A 27,836-nucleotide genomic window follows, 5' to 3' on the forward strand; every position below is an offset into this window, starting at 1 on the left:
TTAGAAGTATTTATACCGTTGGAGTGATTGTTTTAAAAGGCAACGCTTTTGTGGAAACCTTCACCAAAAGAGTTTAATACAGGGGATTTAAGGTGTGGGAACTTATCCACTAATTTTATTGAGAAAAATGATTTGGCTCAAAGGGCATAAATCACATTTGTGGAAAGTGCAAAAAAAACATTGCAATTACCAGAAACGTGCAGCTACTGTATTGCAGTATAGACTACTCAGCTATTGTGGGAGTCCAGCTAATGACATAGAAGAAGGTTTCTGGGTTTTTTGGTGGTTTTTCGTACAGTCTGGTCCAGTTTCAGAGATGAAGCTCAAGGTGTCGTAAAATCTCTAAAGTCCTATTCAGGAGCTGCTGGCTTATTCTGCACATGAGAAACTCAAGCACACCTATCGATCTATTGGCCTGTTTGAGTTTTGCGCAATTACATTTTCAGTGTTGGAAATGTATATGAATGCAGACCAAATCACAGCTTTAATGGTCTTATTTATCAAAACAGTCAAAACCATGTCACTGTTGAGTGTTTATCTCCTGTTGTCCTTCATTTCTTTCAGGTTTGGACTCCAGCACAAGAACCCTGAGCACTCCCAGTCCGGGTCTGATCCTCCCGTCCAAGTCCTCCTCCCTCTCCTCCCCCGCTCTCTCCAGTAACGGACATGAGAGCAACTCTTCGTCCTCGTCCTCTGCCCCGGCCGAAACCGTCGCCGTGATCCACCCCCAGCCCGGCGCCCACACTCGCTCCAGACCGTCCAAATCCCACCACCACGCCCTCATCGACCTCCTCCCCGACCACAGCCTCCTGCAGATCTTCTCACACCTCCCCACCAATCAGCTGTGTCGCTGCGCGCGCGTCTGCCGCCGCTGGTACAACCTGGCGTGGGACCCGAGGCTATGGGCCACCGTGCGGCTGACTGGGGAGCTGCTCCACGCTGACCGTGCCATCAGGGTCCTCACCCACCGGCTGTGCCAGGACACCCCCAACGTCTGTCTGACGCTGGAGACGGTGGTGGTCAACGGATGCAAGAGGCTCACTGACCGCGGACTACACGTGGTGGCTCAGTGCTGCCCGGAACTGCGTCACCTGGAGGTCGCCGGCTGCTACAACATCTCCAACGACGCAGTGTTTGAGGTGGTGTCCCGATGTCCCAACTTGGAACACCTGAACCTCTCAGGTAAGCAAAAGATAAATCAAAAATACACTAAAAAGGTGCAGGGGTCACTGGGTTTTATTAAACGACCTCAAATCACACACATGTTGATTTACCTTAAGACCAATCCTTCGCTCACTCTTTTTTTTCACTCAATTCTGGTGAAGCTGGTTAAATCATTAGAGGAGCAGGAGAAGCTTTGCCAACCTTGAGCTCCCATATGGGAGAAGAAAGGCTTTCTTTAGCTGAGAGCAGAGCTTACCTCAACATGAGTGAGAGGAGCGGTCTGCTGCTTTCATTAAGGAAGTGACACAAATAACATTGACTTGGACTGGATTCTGGTGGCAGAGCAGCAGCTGAACCATTAGCACCAGGAAGCAGGTCCTTTGTTGTAAAAACAGCTTTAAAAAAAAACAACAACAAAAAAAAACCTTGTGGGTTGAAGGTACAGAAATAAAGCAATGAAAGCAAGCCTGCTAAGATCAGATGGCCTTGATTTGCTTTCTTTGAAAAACGGATCAAATTTGAGGTTGAGGAAGAGGGTTTTTCTTTTTTTTGCGTTCAGATGTTCTTGCCTCCACTTTACAGGCTGCAGGTTTTACTGTGGCGCCCTCAAGTGACAAATATCCCAACATTTTAAACACATCATATGCACATTAAAGACTCCTGCATTGGGTCTACCTCAGGTGTCACTGTTGGCCCTCCTGGTGTTATTTTAATGTAACTTATACCACATATTATCTGCAAACCTCATTGAGTATGAGGCCGAATTACATTGAACTTACGTTCACCTGCTGATTGTACACATTGAAGTCATTTCAGGCAGGGGGAAGAAAAAAGCGGCTGTTTCGTATAGAAAAGTTGGACTGTGGACTTTTCAAATCTCTTAGGGAGTGAAGAAAAGTTAATGCATGCAGGCATGTGAGTGCTTTTGGAAGTTCGACTTGATGCATGTGAATTGCTGACTGCTGACAGCTTCCCAAAAGTCACGTCAGTTTGATCGCCCCCTGGTGGATCGTTGGAGCATATATCACTGGGCCAGCCCACATATGGGAAATGGGATGAACTAATTGATCGTTAAATAAATGTTTCCAAAACACACTTTCTGTACTGTGCAGTCTGGAAAAGACGTAAATGGGAATGAATGGGTGGAGGGGTTTCTGTAATCATTAATAATGAGAACGCGTGTCGAATCTGAGCACAATTAGTAACCTCTCTTTCACGGTGAGACTGTCTGGTTTTGTGAATACAGAAACTTTGAAAAAGAGACAGAGCGTTTAAGGAGACAGCTGGTTTTCCTAGTTGATAGTAAAATAACCTGTTGAAACCTGCTGTGAAAAAGAAGTGGAAAATCCCATTTCAAGTAAAAAATATATATATCATTGATGATGATGGAAAATAAAGCCACATGGGGAATCACAGCTCTGTGTTTTGGGAAATGTGCCTGACTAAATGGACATTGATCTCTTATTGAACCAAGGGAGGAGGCCCGCATGTGGAAATGAGGCAATTCCAATAATAAAAGTTCCCATTAAAAAAAAAAAAAAAAAGAAAAGAAAAAAAAGAAAGTCAGCCGCTTCGGGTCGTGTCCTTTGAGAGGAACAAAATCTAATCAGTTCATCTCTGTGTGAGGTTACACTATCTGCCAGATTGCAATATTTACTGTTTCTTTTTGTTCCAGGCTGCTCCAAAGTGACCTGTATCAGTCTTACCCAGGAGGCCTCCCTCCAGCTGTCCCCTCTGCACGGCCAGCAGATCTCCATTCACTACCTGGACATGACAGATTGCTTTTCCCTCGAGGACGAGGGCCTGCGAACTATCGCCTCGCACTGCCCGCGCCTGACGCATCTGTATTTGCGTCGCTGCACCAGACTAACGGACGAATCCATGCGCCACTTGGCCCTCCACTGCCCCTCGGTAAAGGAGCTGAGCCTCAGTGACTGCCGCTTGGTCGGGGATTTCGGCCTGCGCGAAGTGGCCCGGCTGGAGGGCTGCCTGCGCTACCTGAGCGTGGCCCACTGCACCCGCATCACAGACGTGGGGGTACGCTACGTGGCCCGCTACTGCCCGAGACTGCGCTATTTGAACGCCAGGGGCTGCGAGGGCCTCACCGATCACGGCCTGGGCCACCTGGCCAGGAGCTGCCCAAAACTCAAGTCTCTGGACGTGGGGAAATGCCCCCTGGTGTCCGACAGCGGTCTGGAGCAGCTGGCCATGTACTGCCAGGGCCTGAGGCGAGTCAGCCTGCGGGCCTGCGAGAGCGTCACGGGCAGAGGACTCAAAGCGCTGGCGGCCAACTGCTGCGAGCTGCAGCTTCTCAACGTGCAGGACTGCGAGGTGTCGCCGGAGGCCCTGCGCTTCGTCAGGCGTCACTGCCGGCGCTGCGTCATCGAGCACACGAACCCGGCCTTCTACTGAGGCGAGGAAGGGAGCCCGACCGCTCCTCTGACAAGTGGATGTTTTAATATTCCTGCTAGTGTGTTGGCAGAGTTCGGCGGCTGATGTGTCCGAACCGGTGGAAAACTGGTGTGCAATACTGGCCAGAAGTTGTCTCTTTGAATCCACTCGGCGGCTGTTCATACTGACGTTTTGAAAAAGGCCTCCACAGAATGTATTTAACATATTTATCAGTTAAAAAGGCAGAGACATACAGTATTACAGTATGCTCCTTTCTCCTCCCACATGCTACAACACTGAGCACTGGGTACAGATGTGTTCCCATTTCGAAAGCATTGTAAGATATTTGTAAGATGTTTAAAAAGGCCCTGAGAGTTAACCAGTAGCATACATTACTCCAACTATTTATAAACAGCAAGTATCTTCAGACTAAACCACTGAGAATGTAGCAGCAGCAGAGCAGATTTGTGGATTTCAGATATACTCAGTTTTACTTTCCTTGTGTTGTGTGCATGTGCACTTTATGCAATTGTACTGACAATCACTTCAACTGAGCTCAAAAGTGTCTTATTCTGCCTTTTGCCGGTTACATTTGTGTTAATTAAAGGTCAATAATATCACTAGAGAGGTCTTTTGCAGCCAAACTGAAAAAAAAAAACGGTTTAATGGGATCATTGTTGGAAGTAAACAAGAACACATTGCTGCTATAACTGTGCCAATAAATTTCTCCAAAAAAAAAAAAAAAAAACCAAGCGCTGACGTCTGCACATGTTTATAATTCATTAAGATCACTGCAAATATGGAAAGAATGCCAAATATGGAAATATCGAAGTGTGCCTGTGTAAAGGATTGCATGCGTCCTGCTGGAATGTTTGCTAAACCTGTTCATTACCTCGACCATCAGAAGGCACCATCTGGATGTTTGGCATCAACAGATCCACGTGAAAAAGCAAGTATGCCTTTGATTCACTATAACAAGCTGATCTTTGAACCTGCAAACAACTCCGGTTCAAATGAGAGAGTGGGTACTTTTAAATGATGCGGTGTGGCTGAATGAGTCCGAGATGAAAGCTCCTGGCCACAGTCACAGTTTGGTGCAGCCCAAAGACTCATCGGAGGAACAGCCTCATGCCTAATGAGGTGTCTCTGCATGGCGGTGAAATCTTTTCAAAGGCAGCCTGATGAAAATGTGAGGACACGACAGCATAAACTCCCCAGCACGCAGGCCAGTTCAACAAGGGATGATGAAGACAGAAAAGAAGAAACACTCGTGGCAAGAAAAAGGACGGTCCAGATGTGAATCCCACCAAAATCTTGTGGTCGAGTATAGGAACAGTCGGTACGTCCAAGAACGTCCGCAGATGAAGGATTCTTGGAGAGAAAAAGCTGCTTTGAGCCAGAGTGAGAGAGAAACTCCTACCATTTGCTTTACTCTTGACCTAACTACTGTTCACCACTAGAGGTCACTATAGCTCTAAAACGTGATCAATTTTTTTTTTTTCTTTTTTTTTTCCAGACATCAGGCACAAACAGCATCTTATGAACCAAAATCCCACATGTTTTCTAGATTAGGGCTTTTAAATTGTTTAAAGGATGAGCCTCCCCTTTTACAGCATCAACATTATTTTGACTTCCTGTTTTTCTGTGACGACCCAGGGCCGAGACGACAAGAATGCGTGCGTGAGCTGCCTCATAACCTCTTCTGTCAACATGTTATGTCAACAGATTTGGGCTTGGCGCTTCAGCAGAGGAGCCTCTTTAATGTTGAAAAATGTATTATTGGTTGATATTTGGTAGATTCTTCACATTCGTTTATTGGACCTGATGTACGAGTTCAAAGCAGAAGGCAGAAATGGGTGTCAAATTCACCTTTAAACACACTAAAACAGCCTTGATGTGCCGTAGATTACTTTAATGACAAATAAACAAAAACAAATACACTATAGAAAAATAACACTTGCATAAATATATATGTGCCTAGACAATGTTCCTGCTTTTTTTTGTTTCCCCCCAACAACCCCACATAACCCCTTCCAGGGGTTGACTGTGGATTAGTGGGTAGAACTTGTCGTCATTGGTTCGATTCCCTCTCCTTTCCCTGCCCGTGAATAGCGTCCGTCTCAGTTGGATTCGAATGGACGGAATTAATCAAGCGGCCGCATCTGCTGAAATAATAAGCTGCCCATCCTTCCACCAGACTTTCTTTTCTCTCCTACAAACACAGACGCATCTTCCAGCATTCCCGTCTGATGTACAGCGCCAGCTTTGTCCTGTTACTGATGCTTCCATTCTCCCCTTGGGGCATTTCTTTGAAGCAGACATATTGAGGCTACAGGTACTGAAAAACAGGAACACGCTTCTTTTCTTTTCTGCTCAAGGTTTCGTCAGCATGTCAATAGTGTTTGCGCAAAGTAATCTCCCAAAGGAGCGGGCTGGTTCGCAGGAGGACAGGAAGGAGCGTGACTGGAATACTGAAAATCACTTTTTGCTGTTTTGCCTCTTGCAGGAAGGGCCTCCTTCCACATTTCAGCCTGGGCTTCTTCCTTCGTACGCTGGAAGTTCACTTCCCGACGACACGCTGCAGATATCTGAACGAAGTGCTCTGGACCGTCACTGAGGGCAGCAGTGAGCCTCACTGTTTGGTGCCGAGCGCGTGGCGACTTTGCTTTTGCATGTAGTGGTGGTTGACCTGGTGACCGTCCCAGTTTGGACTCTGGTCCGCAGCATTGCAGTGACAATGAAGTGCTGGCTGTGGCTTCAAAACCATGGTCACCTGGAAGAAAACGTCCCCGTGTTAAAGCCTTCGCTGCTATAATCACTGAACGCAACCTGGGAATTTCCGAGTACAACCCCCCCCCCCCCCGAAAAAAACAGCTCTGTACCTGAGATTTGAGCACGCGCAGTTCGTCGTAGACTTTCCGAAACCTCTTCTCCATTTCCAGATTCTTCTCTTTGAGCTTCTCCCTGTCGTTGCGCTCTCTGAAGAAGTCCTCCTTATTGACTTCAGCCTGCGCGAAAAGAAGGGTATGCAGTATTGAGTATAGTTCAACACGGTGTTCTCTATAAAAGGCTGGAAAGAAGTGCCGAAGGTCAGGATTATATGTCATCTGTGTATTCCATGCAAAATATTAAGTTATTTATAAGTATGGCTTTAAAGGTGGAAGTTGCGAAATGTAAATGCAATGAAGACTAATTCAAGTTACAAAATTGGAGATTTTTTTCCAACCACTGAATTGGAGAATGGGATTTTTTTTTTTTTTTTTATTCTTTGGTAGTGTTTATTTCTTCTTTCAGACTCTGAGTATGAAAGCAACTATTCTCTAAAATGTTAAAACTAAAAAAAAAAAGAAAAAAAAAAAAGTATACTGATGAGAAGCTCACCTGGTGCTTCCAGATGTTTATAGTTTCTTCACTGCTCACACTCTCAGACAGAGAGGTCTGAAGCACCTCCTCTAAAGCCTGCACACACACACACACACACACACACACACACACACACACACACACACACACACACACACACACACACACACACACACACACACAATGAGATCAGACATACAGACCATGCAGGGTGGAAACAACTGACATGAAACCTGATGGTCTGAAGTGGTCTTCCCCCTCTCACCTTGTTCAACCGTCTGATTTCCTCATGCTGATGCTGCCCTCTGCGCGTCAGCGTGTGGTTCTGCAGCCGCAGCGCTTCTGTTTCTGTCTCGGCTTCAAGAAGCTCGGAGCTGCTCTTCTCAGTCTGTGAGGGGATTCACGCCAAAGACACCATTAGCAGGGAAACCACACGAAAGGAAACCACAGAAATATTTCACTCGATTGGTGAATTTACCTTTGAGTTGTCCTCATTATAGACCAGCTTGACTTGGTGCTTTTTAACCAACGCGATGTGCGTCTGTCCTCTGTCACGTTTCTCTTCTTCATGTTCTTGTGACGCTTTTAGAACTCGGATCTGGACAAGAGGAGGAAGAGATTATACATACGTGAGTCTGAGGGTAAATTCGGATCCTGAGGTTAGTGAAAAAGCCTCATACAATAATACTGTACAAGACAATCTTATCTAGCGCTTCTCATATTTTGGTCTTTGCACAGATGAGTTACTGCAGTCAGGCTGGAAAGACAGGGGACGTCTGTCTAGATGTATCAGATATAAACCTCCATTCCATAGGGTTGAGAATTAATTCAATATGCAATTGTGACTGTATAATTTTCTCTTTCTACCAAAACCTGGAACCTTCAAACAAACTGACAGATTAAACTTTTCTCACCTTGTCTTTGTAATACTGCACCATGATCCGGTACTCCTTTGACCATCTCTCATTGATAGAAAGAAGCTGAGTGAAACAGAAAGACGTCTTAAACCGCCTGCTCGCATCTGTTGGTTTGAATATGAATCACAGTTCTGAGATGTGCTCACCTGTTTCCTTTGCTCCTCTAAGGACAGTATCTGTGCTTTCAGTCTGACATCACTGCTGGGAGCAGAGTCTCCTGACTACAGCAAAAAGAAAAAAAAAAAGACAGAGAAGAGGAACTTCTTTAAATGTGGCACACGGTATAGCCAGCAGCGGCATCCTCATGCCTGAAACTCAATGACAATTATGCAATATGAGTAAATCGTGACTTCCTTTTACACATTTTTGGAAGTTTTGCTCTGCGTTTCTTCCAGTAACACGAAGAACATGTCATCTCTTTTTGCGTGGTTTCTCCTAAGAATACCTGTGTGACTTCCTGTGGTCGGTCAGGATGAAGCTCTGCAGCTGCGCTTTGCTTGTCCAGCTCACAAAAGTCATATCTGGAAGAAAAAGGATTTGAATAAGCTTTCCTACTTTTGTAGGAGTATAAGTACGGATCCCAAAATGACATTAGTGTAGAGATGTTTCTCACCCGTCTCCATTCGGTAGCGATGGATACAGTCTGTGGATCACTGTGTTTAGCGTTTCAGTGGATTGTGATGTCTCCACTGGAGGTCTGGACTTTGAGTTTTCATGCAGGGACTGCTGAAGGACAGACACAAGGCAATGGTTTATTTATGTATAATTTTTTTTTAATTACGTATAACATCAGATGAGTCCAATACATTAAGAAGCTGGTTGCTTTGTCTCTGTCCTAATTTACGATTGTTGCTATTAGATGCTGTAATTCATGCTATATAAATAATTTAATTGTACTGGTAAAAAACAAAACAAGAAACAAACAAACAAACAACTGTCCAGAGAAGTCAAGAGGCAGATTAAGAACCACAACATGCTGAGTGCTTTAATTTAAGTTATTATCTCTCCAGTCTGATAACTTGGGAGGGAATAACATGAAAATTTAATTAAATTAAATTAAATTAAATTAAATTAAACAAAAATAAATACAACAAAACAAAACCTAATTAAATTAAATTAAATAGAAAAACATATACTACACAATATTGCTGTATTGTAAATTTAGAGAATACAGCAAAACAATGAACAATCTCAGGTGTGAGATAATAGTCAATAAAAGCAGCAGCAACCAACAAAGGGTAAAAAAAAAAGGTCTGAAAATAAAAAAAACACAAACAACAACAAACTCACCATCCTGTAGAGTGCCTCAGTTCTGGTTCTGGTGTGTGTGTGGATGTGTTTGATTGTGTTCTCACGTATTTATACCAAGGATCCCCCGTGACGTGAAAAGAAACTACACTGTCCAATCAGCAGCCGGGATTCCCTCCGCGGGCTCGTGCTGCGCGGCTCGCTGGCTTTATGAAGGAAAGGAAAGTACAAAGAGGCGAAGAGGAGCGCGAGCGGTAATAACTTGAGCGTTTACGACCCGATGACGAAGAAAAAAGCCCACGCTGCAAAAAATGACGCAATAGGTTTGATCAATATTGGTTCGGTCTACTTTTTCTTTCTTTCTTTCTTTCTTTCTTTCGTTCTTTCTTTCTTTCTTTCAGGACCCGATCGGACAAACACATTAAAACAAACAACCAAATATAAATAAAAAGATAAATAGATGAATGAATATATTTGGTCACAAAAACGACAGAGGTCGTCAGATTGCTCTTTATTGATGTTACATTGATTTATTTGTATTACCTGTGTACATGGTTCATAACCTATCAAAGTTTAGAGTTGGAATCACGACTACCAGTCAAAACACCCAAATAAATACAAGAACTTGACTGATGGAGAGTGAAAACAGGTTGTTGAAGTCGTCACTTCTTGCAGCGGGCTGCCTGCAGTTGAACATTGTGTGTCAGCATGTCCGCGTGCCGGGCTCCTTCCGGCTTCCTGGATGGTTTATTGCTGTCAGTCGAGGTGCTGGCGCTATACTAATTTCGAAATGAAACTGTCCAGATATATGTAAAACCTGTGGGCTGCGGTCGCTGGGAAAGTCACACATAGCGCAGGCTGATCGTCTTACTCAATCTGTTGAGTGACAGCTTGTTCTCAAAAGGTGTTGACTCAGAGCTGCTTTGTTTCAGGGAAGGAGGAGAAGGGAAAACACACCACTGCTCCTCCCTCACTGACTACTACTTATCATGGGAACTTTTTCTAATTGGAATTGCCACGTTTCCACACACGGGCCTCCTCCTTTGGTTTAATGAGAGATCAATGTCCATTCACGGGAGGGGGATCTTTTCTCAAAACAAGCACAGACACTGAGATGTTATTTCCCATCAATTATACACACTTTTTCGTTTTGCTTCCGCTGTTATTTAATGCACAGGTGCCGGGGCAGGTTTCAGCAGGTGAACCAGCCGCTTCTTTTAACCCGTCATCCTTTTGTACAATAAATCACAACATTGTGTTCAGATGGACACAAATCCATTTAAAACCGAAGCTTTTATCTTAAAATGATGATCCTTAAAGTAAATCACATGCCTTTAACTACTGGGTGTGACGAACTCTCAGTTTGTTCTCTAAAACTGAGCTTCTTTCCCACGCAGGACCTTCTTCCTGTGTGTTTGAATCAATATCCTCACTTCTCAAAAGGTAATTATCACCTAATTTAAACTCAATTTATTTGAATTACCCCCTGCCCTTTTGATCGAACAGAATTGGGAAAAAGTCTTCATCACTTAACATATGAAAAACTTTAGACTTTGTTAAGTAATCAAACACGTAACTAAAAGGGTATCACTGAAACTTCTTCTAAACAACCCAAAAATTGAATGGAACTGAAATGAAACTCAGCAAATTCTTCATCGGTTTTAGTCCCCGAGCGACCTCTCGATGTCATCTCAAACACTCAGCGGCACCCCTCTCAAAGACGATCAGACTTAAATTGTAGATAGAGTAGAATATCTTAGATTGGGAATGTGCGTCATTTATGATATTGATTTAAACACTGATGCTCCAACACATCGCCGTTAATCTCTTCAGAAGAACAAAACTGCTGCAAAATCCATGGCAAAGCCAAACATGGAAGCCTGTTGGCTTTTATGCAGTCGTGTGAATCCTTGATCTACCGGGTAGAAAACAGGTACTCCATCATTGGTAGGATTACTGTGAGATGTTAGTGGTTTTGTCAACTCAAATCCATTATCACACAGGAGTAATGTGCCCTCCTCTCTGCCACTTTAGGTCTCTGCTGTCAGATTCGGCTCAATCTGGCAGCAAACGACAAGCCCGACTAAAAGTTTGGATATATTTCTTTAGATTGAAGCCAATAAAGTGTAATTCTAATCATCTTTGATAGATCATTAATGTCTTGGGTAATGATTCATGTCAATAGTGAGCTCAGTTACTGCTGCTGACTCAGCAACTTCATGTCTTTATCCTATATCGGGAACTCTGTGAAGTAAATGGAGAACTTCAACTCATGGGCGTGGTTGAAGAAATATTTCATGACCTCAACTTTTTTATTTTTTTATTTTTGGACTTTTTAGAGTCAGTGTTTGAAAAAATATAAAATAATGTGTTATATGAAATATAAATCTGATGAAACGTTTGACAGGCTATAATTCTTTCTGGATGTCTTCAAACTGTTGTTTCATTGTAATCACCACATGGTTGTAATGTGTTTTTAACATCGCTATCAACTTAGGACTTTTAGTTTTAAAGAAACGAGCAAACGCTGGAAGTGAACAAATTTGTACTCAATTTAGAAACCCTGGGATGGGTATTAGACGGAACCAAATGGAAAAGCAGTTTATTAAACAACCCAGTTATAAAGTTTTTGGTTCATAGAGATGCAACTGTAACCCTCATTCCACCTGCTAACCAACTGAAGTCTTAAAAGTTTGAAATGTTGATTTAACTAATGGTTTGGCCTTGAAGAAAACTTGCAGTGCTCGTAAGAACAACCGACGCAGCTTGAAAGACTCAGATCTAATAATAGAACCCGTTCATAAATCATCACATTGGCCTTTGCCAACAGAGATTGTTATGAGTGTTGTGAGTGACTCAGATCTGGATTGTGTTTACTGACATCAAGGAGACCGTCGGAGTACCATATGTCGCAGTTCTGCAGAAAGGGGCCTTCTTCAGGCGACGCCTGTGCAGTGAGAACCCCCAGCCGAGGTTCCCAGCACCGACGCAGCTCGTTTACGGTACGTGTGACACGGCAGCAAGTCACCAGAGAGGAAAGAGGAGGTTTATTACTCTGTGAGAGGAGCCTCACGCTTCCTCCCACGACAGTCTCACTCTAAAAGACTGATTCTCACACTCTCGCACACTCGCATCCGCTCCTGATGCTGAAACGTGTGGCCATGCTCAACAGCTCTGGTTCCCGCCGGCGATAACAAAACCAAAAGCAGGGCTGGCCTGTGGTACACTTTCTATTCTGCTCGTTGGCTCAGCAGGGTAGTGTTACGGCTCAGGGTGACCTCTGCAGGAAGCCGCCGGTTTCAGGTGAAAAACCAAAAAAGGAAATCTGGTGCTTTCACAGAGAAACAAAATCGAAAGGCAAGTTAAAAACTATGATTGTAGCTCATCCAGAACGCTGCGGCCAGAGTCCTCACCAACCGCAAGAGGGTGGAGCGCATTACAATCCCCGCACTGGCTGCCTGTGAGTCAAAGGATTGACTTCAAAATCGTACTTCTGGTTTATAAAGCTTTGAATGGCCTCGGGCCTAAATACATCTCAGATTTAGTTGTGGAATAGAAAACCTCCGGACCTCTGAGGTCCTCGGGAAGAGTTGCTATGCTCCTCCTAAGTTTCTAATCTGTTATGAGAAAGAGACTCCGTATATCAACATGGATGACTGGTTGTCACAATCTCTAATCTGCAAATAAAATGGATGTTGCTCAAAAAGGACAAAGTTCACAGAGTGACTTAAAGTTCAACTGTTAGAGATACTTGAAAATTTCGGTGATTTTTCTTTTCTTTTTTTTTTTTCAATATTAAACGTCAAGCGTTTAGAATTGTTAGTTATGGCTTCCTAGACTTAAAAAAAAATTGGCACACTATTTGTCGGTATGGTGACAAAATATGAAGCAAAAATGGCTGATTACACACACACACACACACACACACACACACACACCCTCAGACTCTAATCTAATCTAATTTTCAACTGAGGCAGGTTGGACTATACACACCTTAAAAAAAAAAGGTTTTCAGTTCCTCCAGTTCAATTAAAACTTAAATACCTTCAAATGTATCTTTGAATTTTCTTTTTTTTTTTTTTTTTTAATCAACTAACAAACATTGAAGTGACTATGTGATTTTTAACGTTTAAATATACAAATGAGTTCTCAATTATTTACGTGAAAAAGAGTATGCAATCTATAAAAGAGGCACCTGACGACGGGTTGGGGATTGTGGTGGAAACGCTGACGCCAGAAGACAATATTACCACCTCATTGTGTTCACATTTTATTTAAAAATATTTCAAATTCTGACAAGTACATCTGCGATTGTCACCTGAATAAAAGATAGCACCACCGTTATTCTTCCTCACAGAATATTCATCACAACTCTTTCGGACACACTGAAAGCCCTTCCGTCACACTGTACAAAATCTAAAAGTTACTTGGTAGTAGAAATGCATCAGGCACGTTCATCAAAATAAAAAGAAAAGAAAAAAGATGCATTTCTTACTAAATGGTACAAAAGTATTAAAATTTCATTGACAAAGACAAAAAAAATAAAAATAAAGAGTAATATGTGTACACATGACCATTTCTCGCCATTTTGACTGAGATTGAAACTGGATACTGTCACCAGCAGGATCCACAGGGAGCAGCTGGATCGGAGCTGCATGCATTGATCTGAGATCTGTAGAAAAGAAAAGAGACGAGAAGATGATCTACCGTCACAGGACACAAGCGTCCATGTAATTATCAACAGTCTCCACAAGTTGTACTTACTGAGGTGCTTCTTTGCAGTTATATTTAATTCCCTTGTCTAGTTCCATCTGGAGGTCCTTCAAAGAGGCATTTGTACAGTTTGTCCTGAAGAATTGAGATGCAAAAAGAAAAACAAGGCAGTTGTTAGCTTATCCAATATAAAGGGAAATACTTTGACAATTAGTGTGTGTGTGTGTGTGTGTGTGTGTGTGTGTGTGTGTGTGTGTGTGTGTGTGTGTGTGTGTGTGTGTGTGTGTGTGTGTGTGTGTGTATAAGGAGATTCTTACACTTTATTGTCCTGTGTGACCAGAACAACATTCAGGGTTTTTACTCTGGTGGCGTTGAACCGCTTTAGCTCGACACTCCCAAAAATACTGCAGACAAAAGTTAAAAACAAACAAACAGTAATTAGGACTTTTCACACATGTAATCACTAAGATTTCCATTTCAGATTTATATTCACCAGTGAAGGTTTCTTTTTAAAATGATGTCAATATTAATCTTCTGTAATGTTTATTTTTTTTTTAAATGGTATTCAGGGAACCAAAGGCAGTGGGTAAATACTGTAAATCAATCAATCAGAAAAAGGAGTCCACGGCTCAGTCTGTGGTACTGACACATGCAGGTGTGCGGTGAAATACCACTTTGATATTGTTAGACTATCTACCAATTTAAACATTTGATTACAGCAATTCGCATGGGAAATAAATTACATCTGTCTTTTTCTCTCCTCAGTAACGCTGTCCACGGACCCACCTGTCGGGATGAAACGGCGTGGGGATGGATCCGTTCAGCATCGCTGTGACCTCGCCACAGGCCACATCTGCGTACTGCAAACATGCGGAAAATAAGTTGCACGCTAGACGAGAAGCTTCAGAAAATACCCTCAGTAATTTCTTCTTTGAGTTTGTGACAAGGGGCTTTTGTATTGACAGAGTTAGAGTAATTACTTGGTTGTTTGTTTTGCGTGAAGAGCACCAGGAAGTCATCGTGCATGTCAAATAGCTCCGTGGTCTTTTTTTTGTTTTTAATCACTGTTTCGTCTCTACAGTGTAACGTCGACATCAGTTAGTTTTCCTGAGCAAACAGTCTTTAATCTGGATGTTATTCTCCTGTTATCCATCGTGTGTTGTGCTGACGTTTAGGAGGTGACATTGCTCGTGAAGAAAACCCTTGAGCAAACCTGGCAGCTTGAAAAACAAGAATGTTGTTTGTCAGACTGTCCCACACCGAGAGGGATTACAAAGATTAGATCATGAAGTGGCAAATACATTAATTAATACACTAAGCAAAGCATGTCCTTGTCGATGTTGATTTTTACTGCCATATACTCCTAAACATTTTTTTTTTATTACTAGTCAGGTATCATAGTGTGACTGCAGGCCACTTTATTATTCAGCTTTACTTATTTGTATGACTTTAAGTGGGTAGCACCGTCACCTCACCGCCAGAAGGCCACACTGGAATTTGTATGCTTTCCCTGTGTCTTTGAGGTTTTTCTCCGGTGTATAAATACAATCAAAAGTCTTCCTAGCGGGAGGGTTGTTAGTGTGTTTACACTGGCTGCAGGGCATGTGGGTGATTGTGTGTCTTTTGCCTTTCTGTGTACGATCTGTGGCAAACATAGCACTGTGTTATGTTCGGCGTTCGATGTTGGCTCCGTCATGTATGGGTAAGATGTTATCTAACAGGATAAAACCCGGCCAAGTGCAAAGTGAAACAAAGCAGCGTTCCTCTGAATGTGTGGGCCGCCGCGCTCTCAGGAAGGAGCTGCACACGGTGACTCCAAGGAGACGGACACAAAGCCTCATTGATGGGAGAACCGGGCAGCGTGACCTTTTTCCTTTCTCCTTCCTGTCGCACGTGTGTTGCGACAACCACTGCGTGACTCTATAACGCACTGAAGTTTTCCTACAAGTGTCGGTAAACTCTTGTTTCCTACTCACAGCGGCTGAGATTCGGTTCCAGAATGAGCGGACGGGGTTGTCGACACATTCACTCCATCCTGGGCAGCCGCTGGTGAAGGTCTCTACAACGACAGAACACAGTTTTGTTTCTGTGAAAATCAAAAGTGCACAATATCTGCAGGTCACAATACACATAGCCCGATGGGAAAAAAAAGAAAAAAGAAAAAACAGAAAGGTGAACGAAAACGCTTAAAAAAAACTAAATAGAAAAAGTAATTTGATGCACGTGTTTGACTCAGTCAGTTAGCTTAGCTTAGCACAGAGAGTGGACACTGATGTCAACAGGTCATCTAAACTATTCTATGTCTGTCCCAGTCAACTGAGGACAAAGGCAGGGCACAAACAGGACAGATCGCCTGTCCACCAGTTTAGAAAACTTAAAAACATGATTCCAGTTTATGGCCCAGGCTATTCCAGGAAGTAAAAAGCAAGGCAGTAATAAGTTGGTACCTTTCCCACCCTCAGCCACCATAAATAAAGTAACTACTGGTCAGTAAAAGTAACATTGGAGTTTGAACCTCTGGAGTAAATATCTTGGCAAGACAGTTATCAGTCAGTCTTCAGATTAGTGTTATCAAGTCATTCCTGGTTGGTTTGATATTGCTGGTCAGGATTTCTCAGGGAAGAACAAAAAAAATAAATCTCTTGTTGCTTCTGACTGGATTCAATTCCATATAATTTTAAGTTTGATACTACTGAATGAAGAGCTGCATCGCACACGGCAAACATGCCAGTGTTAAAAGTTTGGTGTCGGTGTTAAATAAACAGTGTTGGTGTTACTTTAACCCCACACAGCTATAAAATAATCTGATTAGCTAGTGTCAAAATAAGCCATGTCCACACGTCACGGCTGCTAAATGAGAATCTGATTTGCCAGCGCCATTTTTTTTTTTCACTGGGTGGACAGAATTATAGAATAGAAAAGAATAGGTCTTTATTGTCAGTAATAAAGTAATGCAAACTGAATACAGAGTGGTTAAAGCTCCTGACTCAGAATGAAAAGGCCATAGGTTCAAATACCACTAATAATAATAATCATTTTATTTGTATAGCACTTTTTTAAACGTAGTTACAAAGTGCCACTAGGGGTTGGCATTAATACCTGTCAGTGTCCCAGTTATTAACTTTTCCAACACCATATCTTGTCACGATAAGCCCATGCTAGTGTTATTTTTAATATTGCATTTTAACGCCAACACCAGTGGAATGTTAATGTGACACGCAGCAGCACTGGACATTCACAATGACGGGTGTTTAGTCAACAAAAACTGGGTGTCAACCTTTGAACACTTTAGGAAATGTTACATTAACAGCAGCTCGTGTGGACACATATAGACACATTTGTGATGTTAAAATCAACAATATGGATGTTAAATTAACACAAGGATCTTTACTGTATAGTAAGAAGCGGACCATGGTTTCCTCTCTTCCTGTCCCAACATGCAGGAATCTCATATCATATCACTATGAAGTGTGCGGAAAGCCTCGACGGGTAGCTCGTAATTCCTCAAGATAACATCTGCAGGCTGGTTCTTCAGGTATGTGTTTACCTTAGTAAACTTTCTTCTAATACCTTCAAGCTGAGAAACACTGCATGTTTGGAAAGCTGCTATGATAATGGGAATAAAGAAAACGTGACCTGACTTGACAGGAGCAGCACAAACCTTTGACATTTAACAGTCATTGTAGTTAACATGCCCAAGGAAGTTCATGGGTTCAACTGTGCGCTGAAAATGTGTTTTTTTTTAAATGTCAAATAGTACAAAGTCTATTGCTCCATTTTGAATGAATGGTTTGAATTGGACTAAATCCTTCTGGCGTCTCACCATCGCTGCCTTCCTTTCCACACCAGGTGAGGCCATCCAGCACCTCCCCCAGCAGGGTGTCCTCCAGCGTGACGAAACAATCCTTCTTCTCTGTAAAATCGTGGACCACGTCTTTTGTTTTGCTCCAGAACATCATCTAGTCCACAAAGACAGTCGAGAACACGACGTTACACAAACAGATCATGCTTCCTTTTAAAAGGCAGATACTGTTGTGATTGATATTTACTCTGTTGCATGGGGGGGTGAAGGGGGCGGCAGCAACCAGAGCGTCGTAGGCCTCCGCTGGAACTTTACAGTGGTCCTGGTTTACATACGCTTGCTGAAACACTTTCCATATTTCTGGACAGTTGGCTCTGAAAGAGCAGAATAAAGTGCTCAGTGTTCAGGCTCATTCTGCTACAGGCATACTTAAACTCTGATAAGTTGATGGTATAAATAATACCAACAAGTTTTAAATTTGACTACAGAGAACTTATTATGTCTGAAATGCAGTCAATCTACTATTTGTGAACCAACTTCAACGTTTATTTGTCAGAAAAAAAGTGTAAAATGCCATGTTTTAGCCTGTACAAGTCCCATCAGAGCTGTAAAGCACACAGCATAGTATTCACAGCCTAATAATGGTGAAGACTGTTGAGCGTTGAGCAAAATGTGGTGTGAAGATAAACTAGCTGTAGAAAGAATCATAAAAGTGGAATAAATGAGTAAATAACTGCAGTGAAATCGGTTGGAAAATGAATGTGCACCTGCTATATTTGCATTTCTGCTACTAAATTATCACACAGAGTTCTGCTCACACACACCCCGGCAATATTGATGAATCAAGGAAAAAGGTAATCAGATATGGGAGAAATGACAGTATCATGACATAGAGTCGACAGCAGATAAATACCAAGCGGGCAGCCAGAGGAGAGTGCATGTAGCAGTCAATCAATCATTAATGTGCAAAACCTGAAGATGAACTCCTGTTCAGTCAGTGATAATAACGTCATGCTGTACTATCTTTATGACTTTAGTCTGTTACACTTGAACTCCCTGGAGACCATTTTACTAGTACAAATATCAAAAAATATAATATGCAAATAAATCCTAATCAAGATGTGATGTTCTACAAAGTTTATGTCTTGGTGAGAAAGATTTACTCTGGGAGATGTCAACTTTAACATTTGTTCCTGTTTCTTCCACCCAAGTAATTGTGAAGTTGAAGCAACACCCACTTAAGCTTCTACAAAGTCATTACAAGAGAAAATAATACATTTTGTGATGGAGCAGTTGTACTCCAAAGTGTATGAATGAACTTTGACAGAAATCCAATGAGAGAATTATGTATGTAGATGGTGAAAGACTTTGGTCAATTTGATTGATTTTAACTGGTTTTATCTGCCGGGCCATTCTGTGTGGCGTTTGCGTGTTCTCTCTCTGTACATGCATCCGTTCCCTGCTTCCCTCAGCCCAAAAGCAAGTGTGTGAGGTAAACTGGTGACCCCAAATTAGACCTTAAGGTGTGAATGTGACTTGTTGTGTTTGGCCGGTCCAAGGTGTACCTTTCGGATGGAATGACGGATAAATACCCTATACAGGTTTAATGGAATTCTACAAAGTTCCACCCTCTGGTGATTTATTTGTATTTCTTTTAAGAAATTAATTGAGAAAAGGAAAAAGGCTTTTCCCTTTGACCTTGATTCCTCCTGCTGCTTCACCACAAAGAGGGTGAGCCACTGCGATGGGGTTAAACAGTTTGTGTACGTTATTCTGTTATCCTACTTTAAGTTAAAACCTTTTTTTTTTTTTTAAGCAACCAACCCTAACTGATATTAGATAATAGATCAAATAACACAAATAAAATAAATAAATACAATTTAATTAAAAAATGTTTTTATTAAAAAAAAAAAATCTTTACTTACTCTTTGAATCGCTCACACCTGGTGATGAATGTGTCTTTAAATTGTTCTTGTTCAGGTGTCTGTTGGAGCGAAACACCGATCGCCACAGCGATAATAACTATGAGCAAAAGAACCGCAACCACGACCAGAACCACGCAGCGTCTCCTCCGTTGCTTCCCCGGCATACTGGACACTCCCCGCTCCATTACAAGTGCTGAGAAAAGTAAGTTTATGGAGTTTTTTTTTTTTTTTTTTTGGTCCCTCAGACCTTGTTTGTTGTCACTTCTGCCGAGCTCGCGCTCTGTCGTCTATTTATGGACGGGGCGCCGAGCGGCCGCGCGCTCGCAGCAGCTTGGCCCGTGGCCACATGCGCGGTGCGCGCGACTATATCAGGTGTTGGCGAGGAAAACACTGAGTGGCCTCACAGTATCTGGCCGAGAGGAAAAGTTTAAAAAAGTTATTTATCAAAACGCACCACCGCAAAGATACCCTGCTGTGTTGTCAGTGTTTACCTTCGTGCTTGTGCAAACAAGAACAAATAGCCTACATCATGAAAATGTCAACATTCATTTAGATATCTTATCACAAATCCTAAAAAAGGTATCAAGAGGCACACACACACACACACACTGGAAAAACATGCAAACTTCACACAGAAAGTCCCTGTTGCAGTGAAAAACAGCCCATTATTTCCGCTGAAATCTTGATGTAATCAGAATACCTGAGGTCATCAGCATGTACATTTTAACTCGCGCACTTTTGCGACATCATCTCTTGAACCGGTTTTAATACAAGTTCCATTGCTCTGACATCCCTGCTCACACCCGTGGGATTGGGTGGTCCAACTGGGGGCCGTAAAAATGGGAGGAATCAGAAAGTTCTCCGGCCTGACTTCCCGTTGGAAAAGATAGTTGCTCTGCACACGGTATATTCGTCTTCTTTATGTCTGATGACCTTCTTGCTACTTCACTAAAACAAACGTAGGTTGTAACTGTGAAGTCAGAGTTATACCAACTGGTCGATGTGTTAGCAGCAGACATAAAGTAACATTTGTAGAGCATGAGTTGTGGTATGTGAACACGGGTTTGTTTGTCTGTTTTCTAGACTCTAATAGAGTCTGGTGCTTGTTAGTGTCACGTGAACCCTGTAAACTGGGAAATGGGCCTTCCCAACTGGTAATGATGCACCAAACATTTAAGAGCAATACATTTTACTTTTCTGTAACAACTCATTGGGTATTTCTGATCCCGATAAGCATCCTGAACATGTTTTTCAATTTACTCAAGATAATTGGGTAATCACTTGAGTTGTAGAAATCATTTAGAAAGCCACATCTTTCCTCTGTGCATGCTTAAACCTGCTTTACTCCTTTTTTCAAAACACGCTTGTGGATTTTACGGTGCAAATTTAAAGTTGGAGTTGTTAATGACTGCTGCTCAGAAGCCGAAAAAATGGTTGCAGGCAATATTTTGAAGGTTGCACAGTGTAATCATCATCAGCAAACATGTTGAGAAACGCAACAGGTATCTGAAAGCAAACGAGCGAGTCAACGCTAAAGGTCACCCATTCAGCAAACCGGTTTGATTCATTATCTTTAATGATCCAACAACGCGTAACTTCTTGGGTGTCTCCTGCTCTGGTCATGCTGTACTATGAATACGCCGGTGATGAAGGTGGTAACTGGGTTCATAGGTTTTTATTGTGGCTCAAAGTTCTTACTGTAAACTAATGACATGGACAGGATTTCATCACTGCCCGACAACGAGAAAGGGGATCTGTGTGGGTGTGTCAGAGCCTCGTGAACCACATTCATGCTGAAACAGAAATGCGACGCAAAAAAGGAGACGGAAAAACATGCTTTTGTATTGAAACTTTGCAAATAGTGTAAAACTTAGAAATATTATTTCAATTTATTGCAGCTATTGACTTGTAGAGATTATTAAAGATGTTAAATGGTCCGCAGTTCTTCCTCTGTGAGTTTAGGTCTCATGTACACCATAAGGCAAAGAGTTTCTTCAGACTTTAAACTCCCCCGATGCCCCTTTTAGACCCGAGTTGCTCCAACTCATGGAGTTAATGTACAGTCTTTCTTTAATCACCACTGCTTGGAAATGGGACAGCTTGTAGTAAAAAAAACAAAAACTCACAATATTAGATGGTTTTTTAAATTTTCGTGTTTTATTAAATGCATTTCATATTAAGTTTGCGCAGTCAAGCTGAAAGGAAAACAGAGAATGGTGGGGGAAAAAAATAGGTATCTACATTTTTTATACATTTTTTACACTGCTTGGGTTGAGCAGACAAGACCCACACTTTTGCCGTCCTTCATTTGCAAAATGAAACGAACCTGATTTCACAGTCACTAATCATAAATGCGAGTGTGACACAATGCGATCCTTGTTTGGGACTCAGTTAGATGTGAGGCTTTTTGCACATGTCTGGGTTGATGAGCGCTTCGGGTGCTGGATGCACTGAAGACTCATCAGGGTCCTGTGAACAAATATGACATCTGTTTATTCAGCCTGTTTTGAATCCACCAATGACATCCATTAATATAAAATAAAGCTTGTGTGTGATTACGCTGATGTATTTTATGTTTGCCTCCAGAAGATCTTGAATGAGGATCTTTGTGCAGCGTGCATGATAAATGGAATGCAGTTTTCCTTTCAGTCACAATGTGCGATGCTGTTGTGATAAAAGATGCCTGTTTGTTTTAGTGGACACCTTCAGTGTTGCAGCTGGCAGTTGAAGGGTGACTGGTTTGTATCTGTGCAGTTTCGTTGGGCTTTGGGGCGTCGCTTACTGGTCTGTGTCTGTGCAGGTCCAGCGGAAACCTCTGAACTGGAGGATTTGGATCAGGTTTACAATCGATCCTTTATTACACGATTCTCTGCAGCAGGGAAAAAAAAAAACAAGACAAAATGGTGACAGTGCTTTTTTTATTTTTGGAGTGAGATTAATCCCATTTAATAGACCTGCTATGTTTCTTATATATGCACTTGTATTCTTACATGAAGCTTTTGAGGATAACACGACAAAAATGATTGCAAACTATTCCCAGGCATTGCATGTTTTGAAAATGTCAAATAAGCCATAAAGTGTGCAGTTACCAAATCCTGAATAGATTTTGGTCAATTTAAAGGTGTTACTCACAAATGAAATGCCTAAATGTACTTTTATTCTGGTGGCTACATACACTTTCAAAGGTACAGCATGTCATTTTGTTCATTAAAAACTTAACAAAAAAAGGCTGCAAATGAAATCAACATTCGCATTGATGTGGAAGTGCAATAAATGTGGGCCGTGAAGTTTGTAAACTAAAAAGCCACCAGCTTTTCCCATAGGAAAATGTCAGATTGTCTCATAAACACTGATTACTAACTTAAAAAAACAAAAGAAGATATAAAAAGAAAAAAAACCAAATTGAAAACGTTGACAAATGAAAACATTCACTAAACTGATTTATTACTGCCATTGAGTTATATTGAGTCAATAAAACCATGAAGATAACACCAGTTCAAAGACAGTAGAGTTATTTTGAAAGTGAACATGTTTTTCTTTTTCAGTTGTTCCACTCACATATAGGGCCCTTCCAGGTTGGTCACCACCTTAATGTTGACATGATCCACACGTTTAGGACTGAGACTGTCCAGTTCCACACTTCCAAACATGCTGTGATATAATAATGAGCAAATGCACAGAATTTTTATGCAATTTTATAATCTACCAAAACATACATTTTTTATGTTATTTGTGATGGGTTTTTTTTACCTTTTCCTGTTAAAGGCATTGACAACGGATCCATTCAGCAAGACTGTGATGTTCCCACATGCCATCTCCGCAAACTGAACAATTGAATAAAGGAAATCACATGAGAGTAATATTCTACTCGGGTGTGTAATGGCGGGGTGCGGAGAACTGACAAACACTGCAATCTGGTGAGTTTTCAGCAGTGCGTACGATATACTGACATTTTGTGAGGCTTTCCTCCAAAGGGAATAAACTGGATGGTTTTTACATGCTGACCACTCCGGACACGAGCTGTGATCGAAACCTGTAAAATGCACAAATGTAAATGGGAGCATGAATCAACATTTATCAAAGCAACAACTCCTCGTGATGCGTTCAAGCAAACATCGGGAAGCACAGCTGCAAATTCCTGATCGGCTATTAAATGTAAAAAAAAAAAAGAAAGCTAATGTTAGGTTAGACTAGAGAAACAAACCAGGAACAATCCAGATTACTTTTTACTTTTTCTATTTGTTCTCTTTTTTGTTTTGACAAAATTTCAAATAATAAAGGATAGCCTATGTTGTCAATGTATTATAACTGCACTTCGATGAAGCTGCTCACAAGTATTAAATCAATGCAAGTCTGCAATAAACTCTTTTCTTGCACGTGTTTGCGTTTGGAAATCTTCATTTTAATCTGGTCCATCGTCTCGGCGTTGTTACCAGACTCTTTGTCCAGTCTGCACCAGACGAGATCATTGAACACGTATCCAGGCAGTGTGTCCTCCAGAGTCCAGAAATGTCCAAGAACAGCTGCATAGCTGTGCATCATTGGCCGGGTTTTACTCCAGAACAGGAACTAATCACAGGAAACAGGAATGACATAAACGTGTGGGTGTCCGTGAAGCATGAATAAAGCGGCTGGTATGTCGAAAGTAAAAATTTGAAGCTCCTCACTTTATTACAGGGCCAGATTTGTGGCATCAGATCGAACATGGGGTGATAATCTTGGACTGACACATTACAAGTGGCGGGATGGACAACCGCCTCCTCAAACCGTCTCCAGATCTCCTCACAGTCACAGCTACGTGTTAAAAGCAAAAGCAGTTGTTTTTCAGAGGTGCATTAACTCATTATTTAGTCTTTTACTGAAGTTTTTAAGATGAAACTTGACCTAAAGACATAATTGCAAAGCAAGTTGATCGTTGATCTGACCTTAGACAATAAAAAACATTGAAAGTTGTCACAGTGTATTCTGGGAATCTGAATTAGTCATGACCCATTACCATTCACCTCAATGTTTCATGGCCTACAGGTGGTCCCTGACTATAATTGTATCACTATTTCATTATCACATAAGTGGATATTACATGAAAGCTTCAGGCTTTTGAAAGTCCTCCTATATGAAAAGCTTTAACATAGATTCTTCTTTGTAAACTGTTTTATTACACTCATAATGGATGTCATGCAAAGCTCACCAGTACAAGATCTCAATTCCCCCAAAACCTTTTGTTTCTTGTGTTTTTCTCCATAATCCAAGCAATATAAAAAGGTCAGCGTCACTCATTCACCCTCCAAAACCGCCTTTCATGTGGGCTTCACTACAAGCCTGCTAATGTCTGGCCCAGGTAGTTTTTGTCTCGATCTCAGGGAGAAACTCAAGTCATTCAAGTTATGAGTGTAATCAGAGCTGTGTTCTTGTGTCAAGTCATGCAATATGCAAATGAAAGCAAAGTTAAGAGTGGATTTGTTGTGGCATCGTGACAAATATCTGCACATTACGTTACCTCAAGCTGGGGTTGACCAGTGTTATGTACGAGTAACACCTTCCCATTACAATGTGCTTAATATGAGGGGTTGTCCCATGTTGTCCTCTCATTTGACACAGGCAGAGCTGCAGCATAATAAACCCTTTGACATGGAAACAAAGATAAAAATCAAATAAAAGAAGGATTCTCTTTCATAGTAGGGAGGGGCTCGTCAAAGTGAAAACTAACAGACGATAACGTGGGAACGCTGAGAGGACTTACTTACATGCTGTCACGCCGACCGCCACAAAGGACACAGAAGGTTTACGGGATGCGATGGCAGTGAGCCTCTGAACGGCCTCGTGGCAGGTCAAGGGAGACGCAAGCTTGAACATGCTTCACGCTATACGAACCAAAGAGGGGAGGGGAACAAAAAAACAAAAACATACTCGTGGCTGCCGGCCAGCTGGTTCTTTCCCCATGAAATCACGAGACGTCTGTGATTGACTGAAATCTAATTATCTGCTGGCATGTCTAGAATCCTGTTCCCACTTTTTCTGTCAGAAGCTGTCAAACCTGGCAGCTTTACAAACACTCACACAGCAGTCGGGATGTTGTAACAAACAATCAGGATTGCTTACCTTGGTACAACAGTGGGTGTTCTTGCGCTTGAAGGGTATACGCCGTCCAACACCAGCAATGATCACCGACTGCAGGTGGAAGTGGAACAGCACACGCAACCGATCAGGATGTCCTGGAGCTCGAGAAAATGTAACATTTGATTTGACACTGAGTGCAGATGGTTAATATGCATCAAACGGCATCATGGAGAAGATGGTGAAGACCTGGCGAGGTCAAATCTGGGAATTAGCAGCCTGCCGTACCTTCCTCGCAGGCTACACGCTCCAGAGGGCGAACTTCATCGGTCCTTACGAGGCGAGAGATGTTCCTGAATGGCATAAGAGATGTTTTTCCTCTTCTGGTGAGTCAATCCACATGACTCGCATTATGATGGCGTCAGGAATCCTCTGAAACAAAATGAGTGCTGTTCTCAAAGACACAGCGCCATTGGACACAGGAGACAGGTCTGATGCCGTTTTTATTAACAAGAAGGATTGTGTCTTGAACTCAGACGCGCTTTGAAATTGAGCCCACAGTAGTATAAAAGCAAGTTCTTCATAAAAGGATCCTCATGAAGAAATGAGGTTTCATGGGATACTTACACCACATTATTTCATTGCAGTGTTTGATTCGAGGAAACACTTTACGCACATTTGTTGTCCACTATGAGTAAATCCTTAGAGAAGATGGATTATACATGGCATGCAAATTATTGAGAATCAATGGTGAAAGGCAAAATAATGATTACAACATTAGTGTCAAGGAAGGTATCCTAAGCATGGATCAGAAAATGAAACAAATCATCGAAAAAGTAAAGTTAAAGTGGGTTTTGTTGATAAAGTGTCCCATACCTGCGTTTTATTCAATCAGGTGTTTTCCCCCCCAGTTTTTATCCTTTGCCTTGTAAGTGTGAAGAAAATAGTAGTAGTAGTATGATTGTATCTATTATCTAACATAAGTTAGGGTTGGTTGTTTTGTTTTATCTTTAATCAAACTGAAAGTTGGATAAGAGGAAAACACACAAACTCTTTAACCCAAAAGCAGTGGATCACCATCTTTGTGGTGCAGCAATAAGAGGAATCAAGGTCAGGAGAAAAGCTTTTTCCCTTTTCTCTATTGATTTCTCACAAGAAACCTTAATAATTAGAAATGATCACAGGGTGGTGCTGTGTATAATTCCATTGAATAAAGCGTTATAATGATTACATATTGGTAATTATTAGAGTACACAGGGACGTCAACCGGCCCTCAGATTTACTTCACGAATATCTGAAGCATGAACACTTCTAAAACATTTGTTGTACATCTGTAGAATAAAATCTTAGAATGCTGCCTTTCGTCCATGAGAATAGTTAACATGCAAGCGGTTACTTAATGCCGGAAATGAGTCTGTGAAAAATGTGTGGAATTCTTTGTAGCTGTCCATAGATTCTTGGAAGTTATGAGCTGCTGTAAATAGCTCTTCGCTGTGTCTAATGGATTTGTGACTGTGTCGGTTAGCCAATGGCCCACTTTGATACAGAATGAAAGGGACTAGTTTAGTAATCGTTGAATTTTTCCTTCCAAAATAAACCTTTGTGATTGTAGATGTTGGTACATGTGCACGACCTCAAACTCCTTCATTGCCGTTAAACTGCAGAATACCATGTGGCTGCACCAAAAAGGACAAAATATATTGTAGTGCAGTTATCAAAAAGTCACAGATGAGCTAGAAAGAGTAGGTTGTTTTAATCAACAGTTCACACTAAATGACATATCATCAAGCAATAAAAATTGAGCTTTACATGTTAATATGAACATGTATCAGAGAATGTACAGACACAAAAAGATGGGTTTTTTTTTTTAACATGGCCTGTCTTCAAAAAGGCTCCATCCCAGACTGTAGGCTGGTGGATTCCATGTTTCCAGACATCTGCTTGGATCAAATGATAACTGTGAGTTTAGAGGGAAGAGGGCATTTAAGGTTGAATAGATTGTGGATGAGATCTGACCTAGATTTCAACATAAACGTATTTTGTGTGAAGCAGCAGTGTTAACCACTGAACGTTTTTTTTTTTAGCAAGCCCTAATGATAGTACGCTCTAAAACCATGCAACACAAATTTTGTCAAACCCCCTCAAGTCCAACAAGACAGAAGAAGCGCTTATTCGTTACCACAAACCAAGTGAAATAAACTTACGCCCAGGAAATCCTGAGAATTGCACTGATTGGACTAAATTCACCCCAATTGTTTG

At 41.7% G+C, this 27,836-nt stretch overlaps 4 protein-coding genes across 10 annotated transcripts in view; 1 reads left to right on the plus strand and 3 right to left on the minus strand.

Moving 5' to 3' along the window:
• LOC308125702 (F-box/LRR-repeat protein 7-like) overlaps positions 1 to 4,285 on the plus strand; it is a 26,477-nt gene extending 22,192 nt beyond the window's left edge. The window contains exons 3-4 of the mRNA XM_080489640.1: positions 565 to 1,182; positions 2,840 to 4,285. Of these exons, the coding sequence (XP_080345766.1) occupies positions 565 to 1,182; positions 2,840 to 3,576 (1,355 nt within the window). The 3' untranslated portion in view covers positions 3,577 to 4,285. The remainder of the gene's footprint in view (positions 1 to 564; positions 1,183 to 2,839) is intronic.
• On the minus strand, positions 4,191 to 9,312 carry LOC308125703 (TNFAIP3-interacting protein 3-like). Of its 2 annotated transcripts, none has more exons than XM_080489641.1 (10): positions 9,126 to 9,312; positions 8,449 to 8,561; positions 8,281 to 8,356; positions 7,982 to 8,056; positions 7,833 to 7,898; positions 7,397 to 7,516; positions 7,184 to 7,306; positions 6,937 to 7,014; positions 6,438 to 6,563; positions 4,191 to 6,328 (listed from the first exon to the last, which is right to left on the minus strand). In XM_080489641.1, exons 1-10 carry the CDS (start codon positions 9,126 to 9,128, stop codon positions 6,188 to 6,190), a joined length of 921 nt encoding a protein of 306 aa, XP_080345767.1. In that variant the 5' UTR covers positions 9,129 to 9,312; the 3' UTR covers positions 4,191 to 6,187. The 2 variants fall into 2 exon arrangements, with proteins under 2 accessions (XP_080345767.1, XP_080345768.1); XM_080489642.1 differs by having other exon boundaries at positions 5,449 to 6,328; positions 8,449 to 8,558; positions 9,126 to 9,250.
• A 4,028-nt stretch (positions 9,313 to 13,340) lies between these two features.
• On the minus strand, positions 13,341 to 19,875 carry LOC308125608 (ADP-ribosyl cyclase/cyclic ADP-ribose hydrolase 1-like). The gene is made up of 8 exons (XM_080489490.1): positions 19,524 to 19,875; positions 17,846 to 17,972; positions 17,620 to 17,755; positions 15,773 to 15,855; positions 14,583 to 14,656; positions 14,114 to 14,200; positions 13,848 to 13,931; positions 13,341 to 13,755 (listed from the first exon to the last, which is right to left on the minus strand). Exons 1-8 carry the CDS (start codon positions 19,706 to 19,708, stop codon positions 13,698 to 13,700), a joined length of 834 nt encoding a protein of 277 aa, XP_080345616.1. The 5' UTR covers positions 19,709 to 19,875; the 3' UTR covers positions 13,341 to 13,697.
• Positions 19,876 to 21,655: 1,780 nt separating this feature from the next.
• On the minus strand, positions 21,656 to 26,055 carry LOC308125295 (ADP-ribosyl cyclase/cyclic ADP-ribose hydrolase 1-like). Of its 6 annotated transcripts, none has more exons than XM_080488945.1 (11): positions 25,866 to 26,055; positions 25,623 to 25,735; positions 25,264 to 25,384; positions 25,021 to 25,144; positions 24,191 to 24,317; positions 23,957 to 24,092; positions 23,474 to 23,556; positions 23,274 to 23,347; positions 23,082 to 23,174; positions 22,306 to 22,392; positions 21,657 to 21,992 (listed from the first exon to the last, which is right to left on the minus strand). In XM_080488945.1, exons 4-11 carry the CDS (start codon positions 25,134 to 25,136, stop codon positions 21,911 to 21,913), a joined length of 798 nt encoding a protein of 265 aa, XP_080345071.1. In that variant the 5' UTR covers positions 25,137 to 25,144; positions 25,264 to 25,384; positions 25,623 to 25,735; positions 25,866 to 26,055; the 3' UTR covers positions 21,657 to 21,910. The 6 variants fall into 6 exon arrangements, with proteins under 6 accessions (XP_080345070.1, XP_080345071.1, XP_080345067.1 ...); XM_080488941.1 differs by having other exon boundaries at positions 25,268 to 25,384; positions 25,866 to 25,995; XM_080488942.1 differs by having other exon boundaries at positions 25,268 to 25,384; positions 25,623 to 25,741; positions 25,866 to 25,962.
• Positions 26,056 to 27,836: the final 1,781 nt, after the last annotated feature.

This window comes from Lipophrys pholis, assembly GCF_963383615.2.
Source record: "Lipophrys pholis genome assembly, chromosome: 20".
NCBI lineage: Eukaryota > Metazoa > Chordata > Actinopteri > Blenniiformes > Blenniidae > Lipophrys > Lipophrys pholis.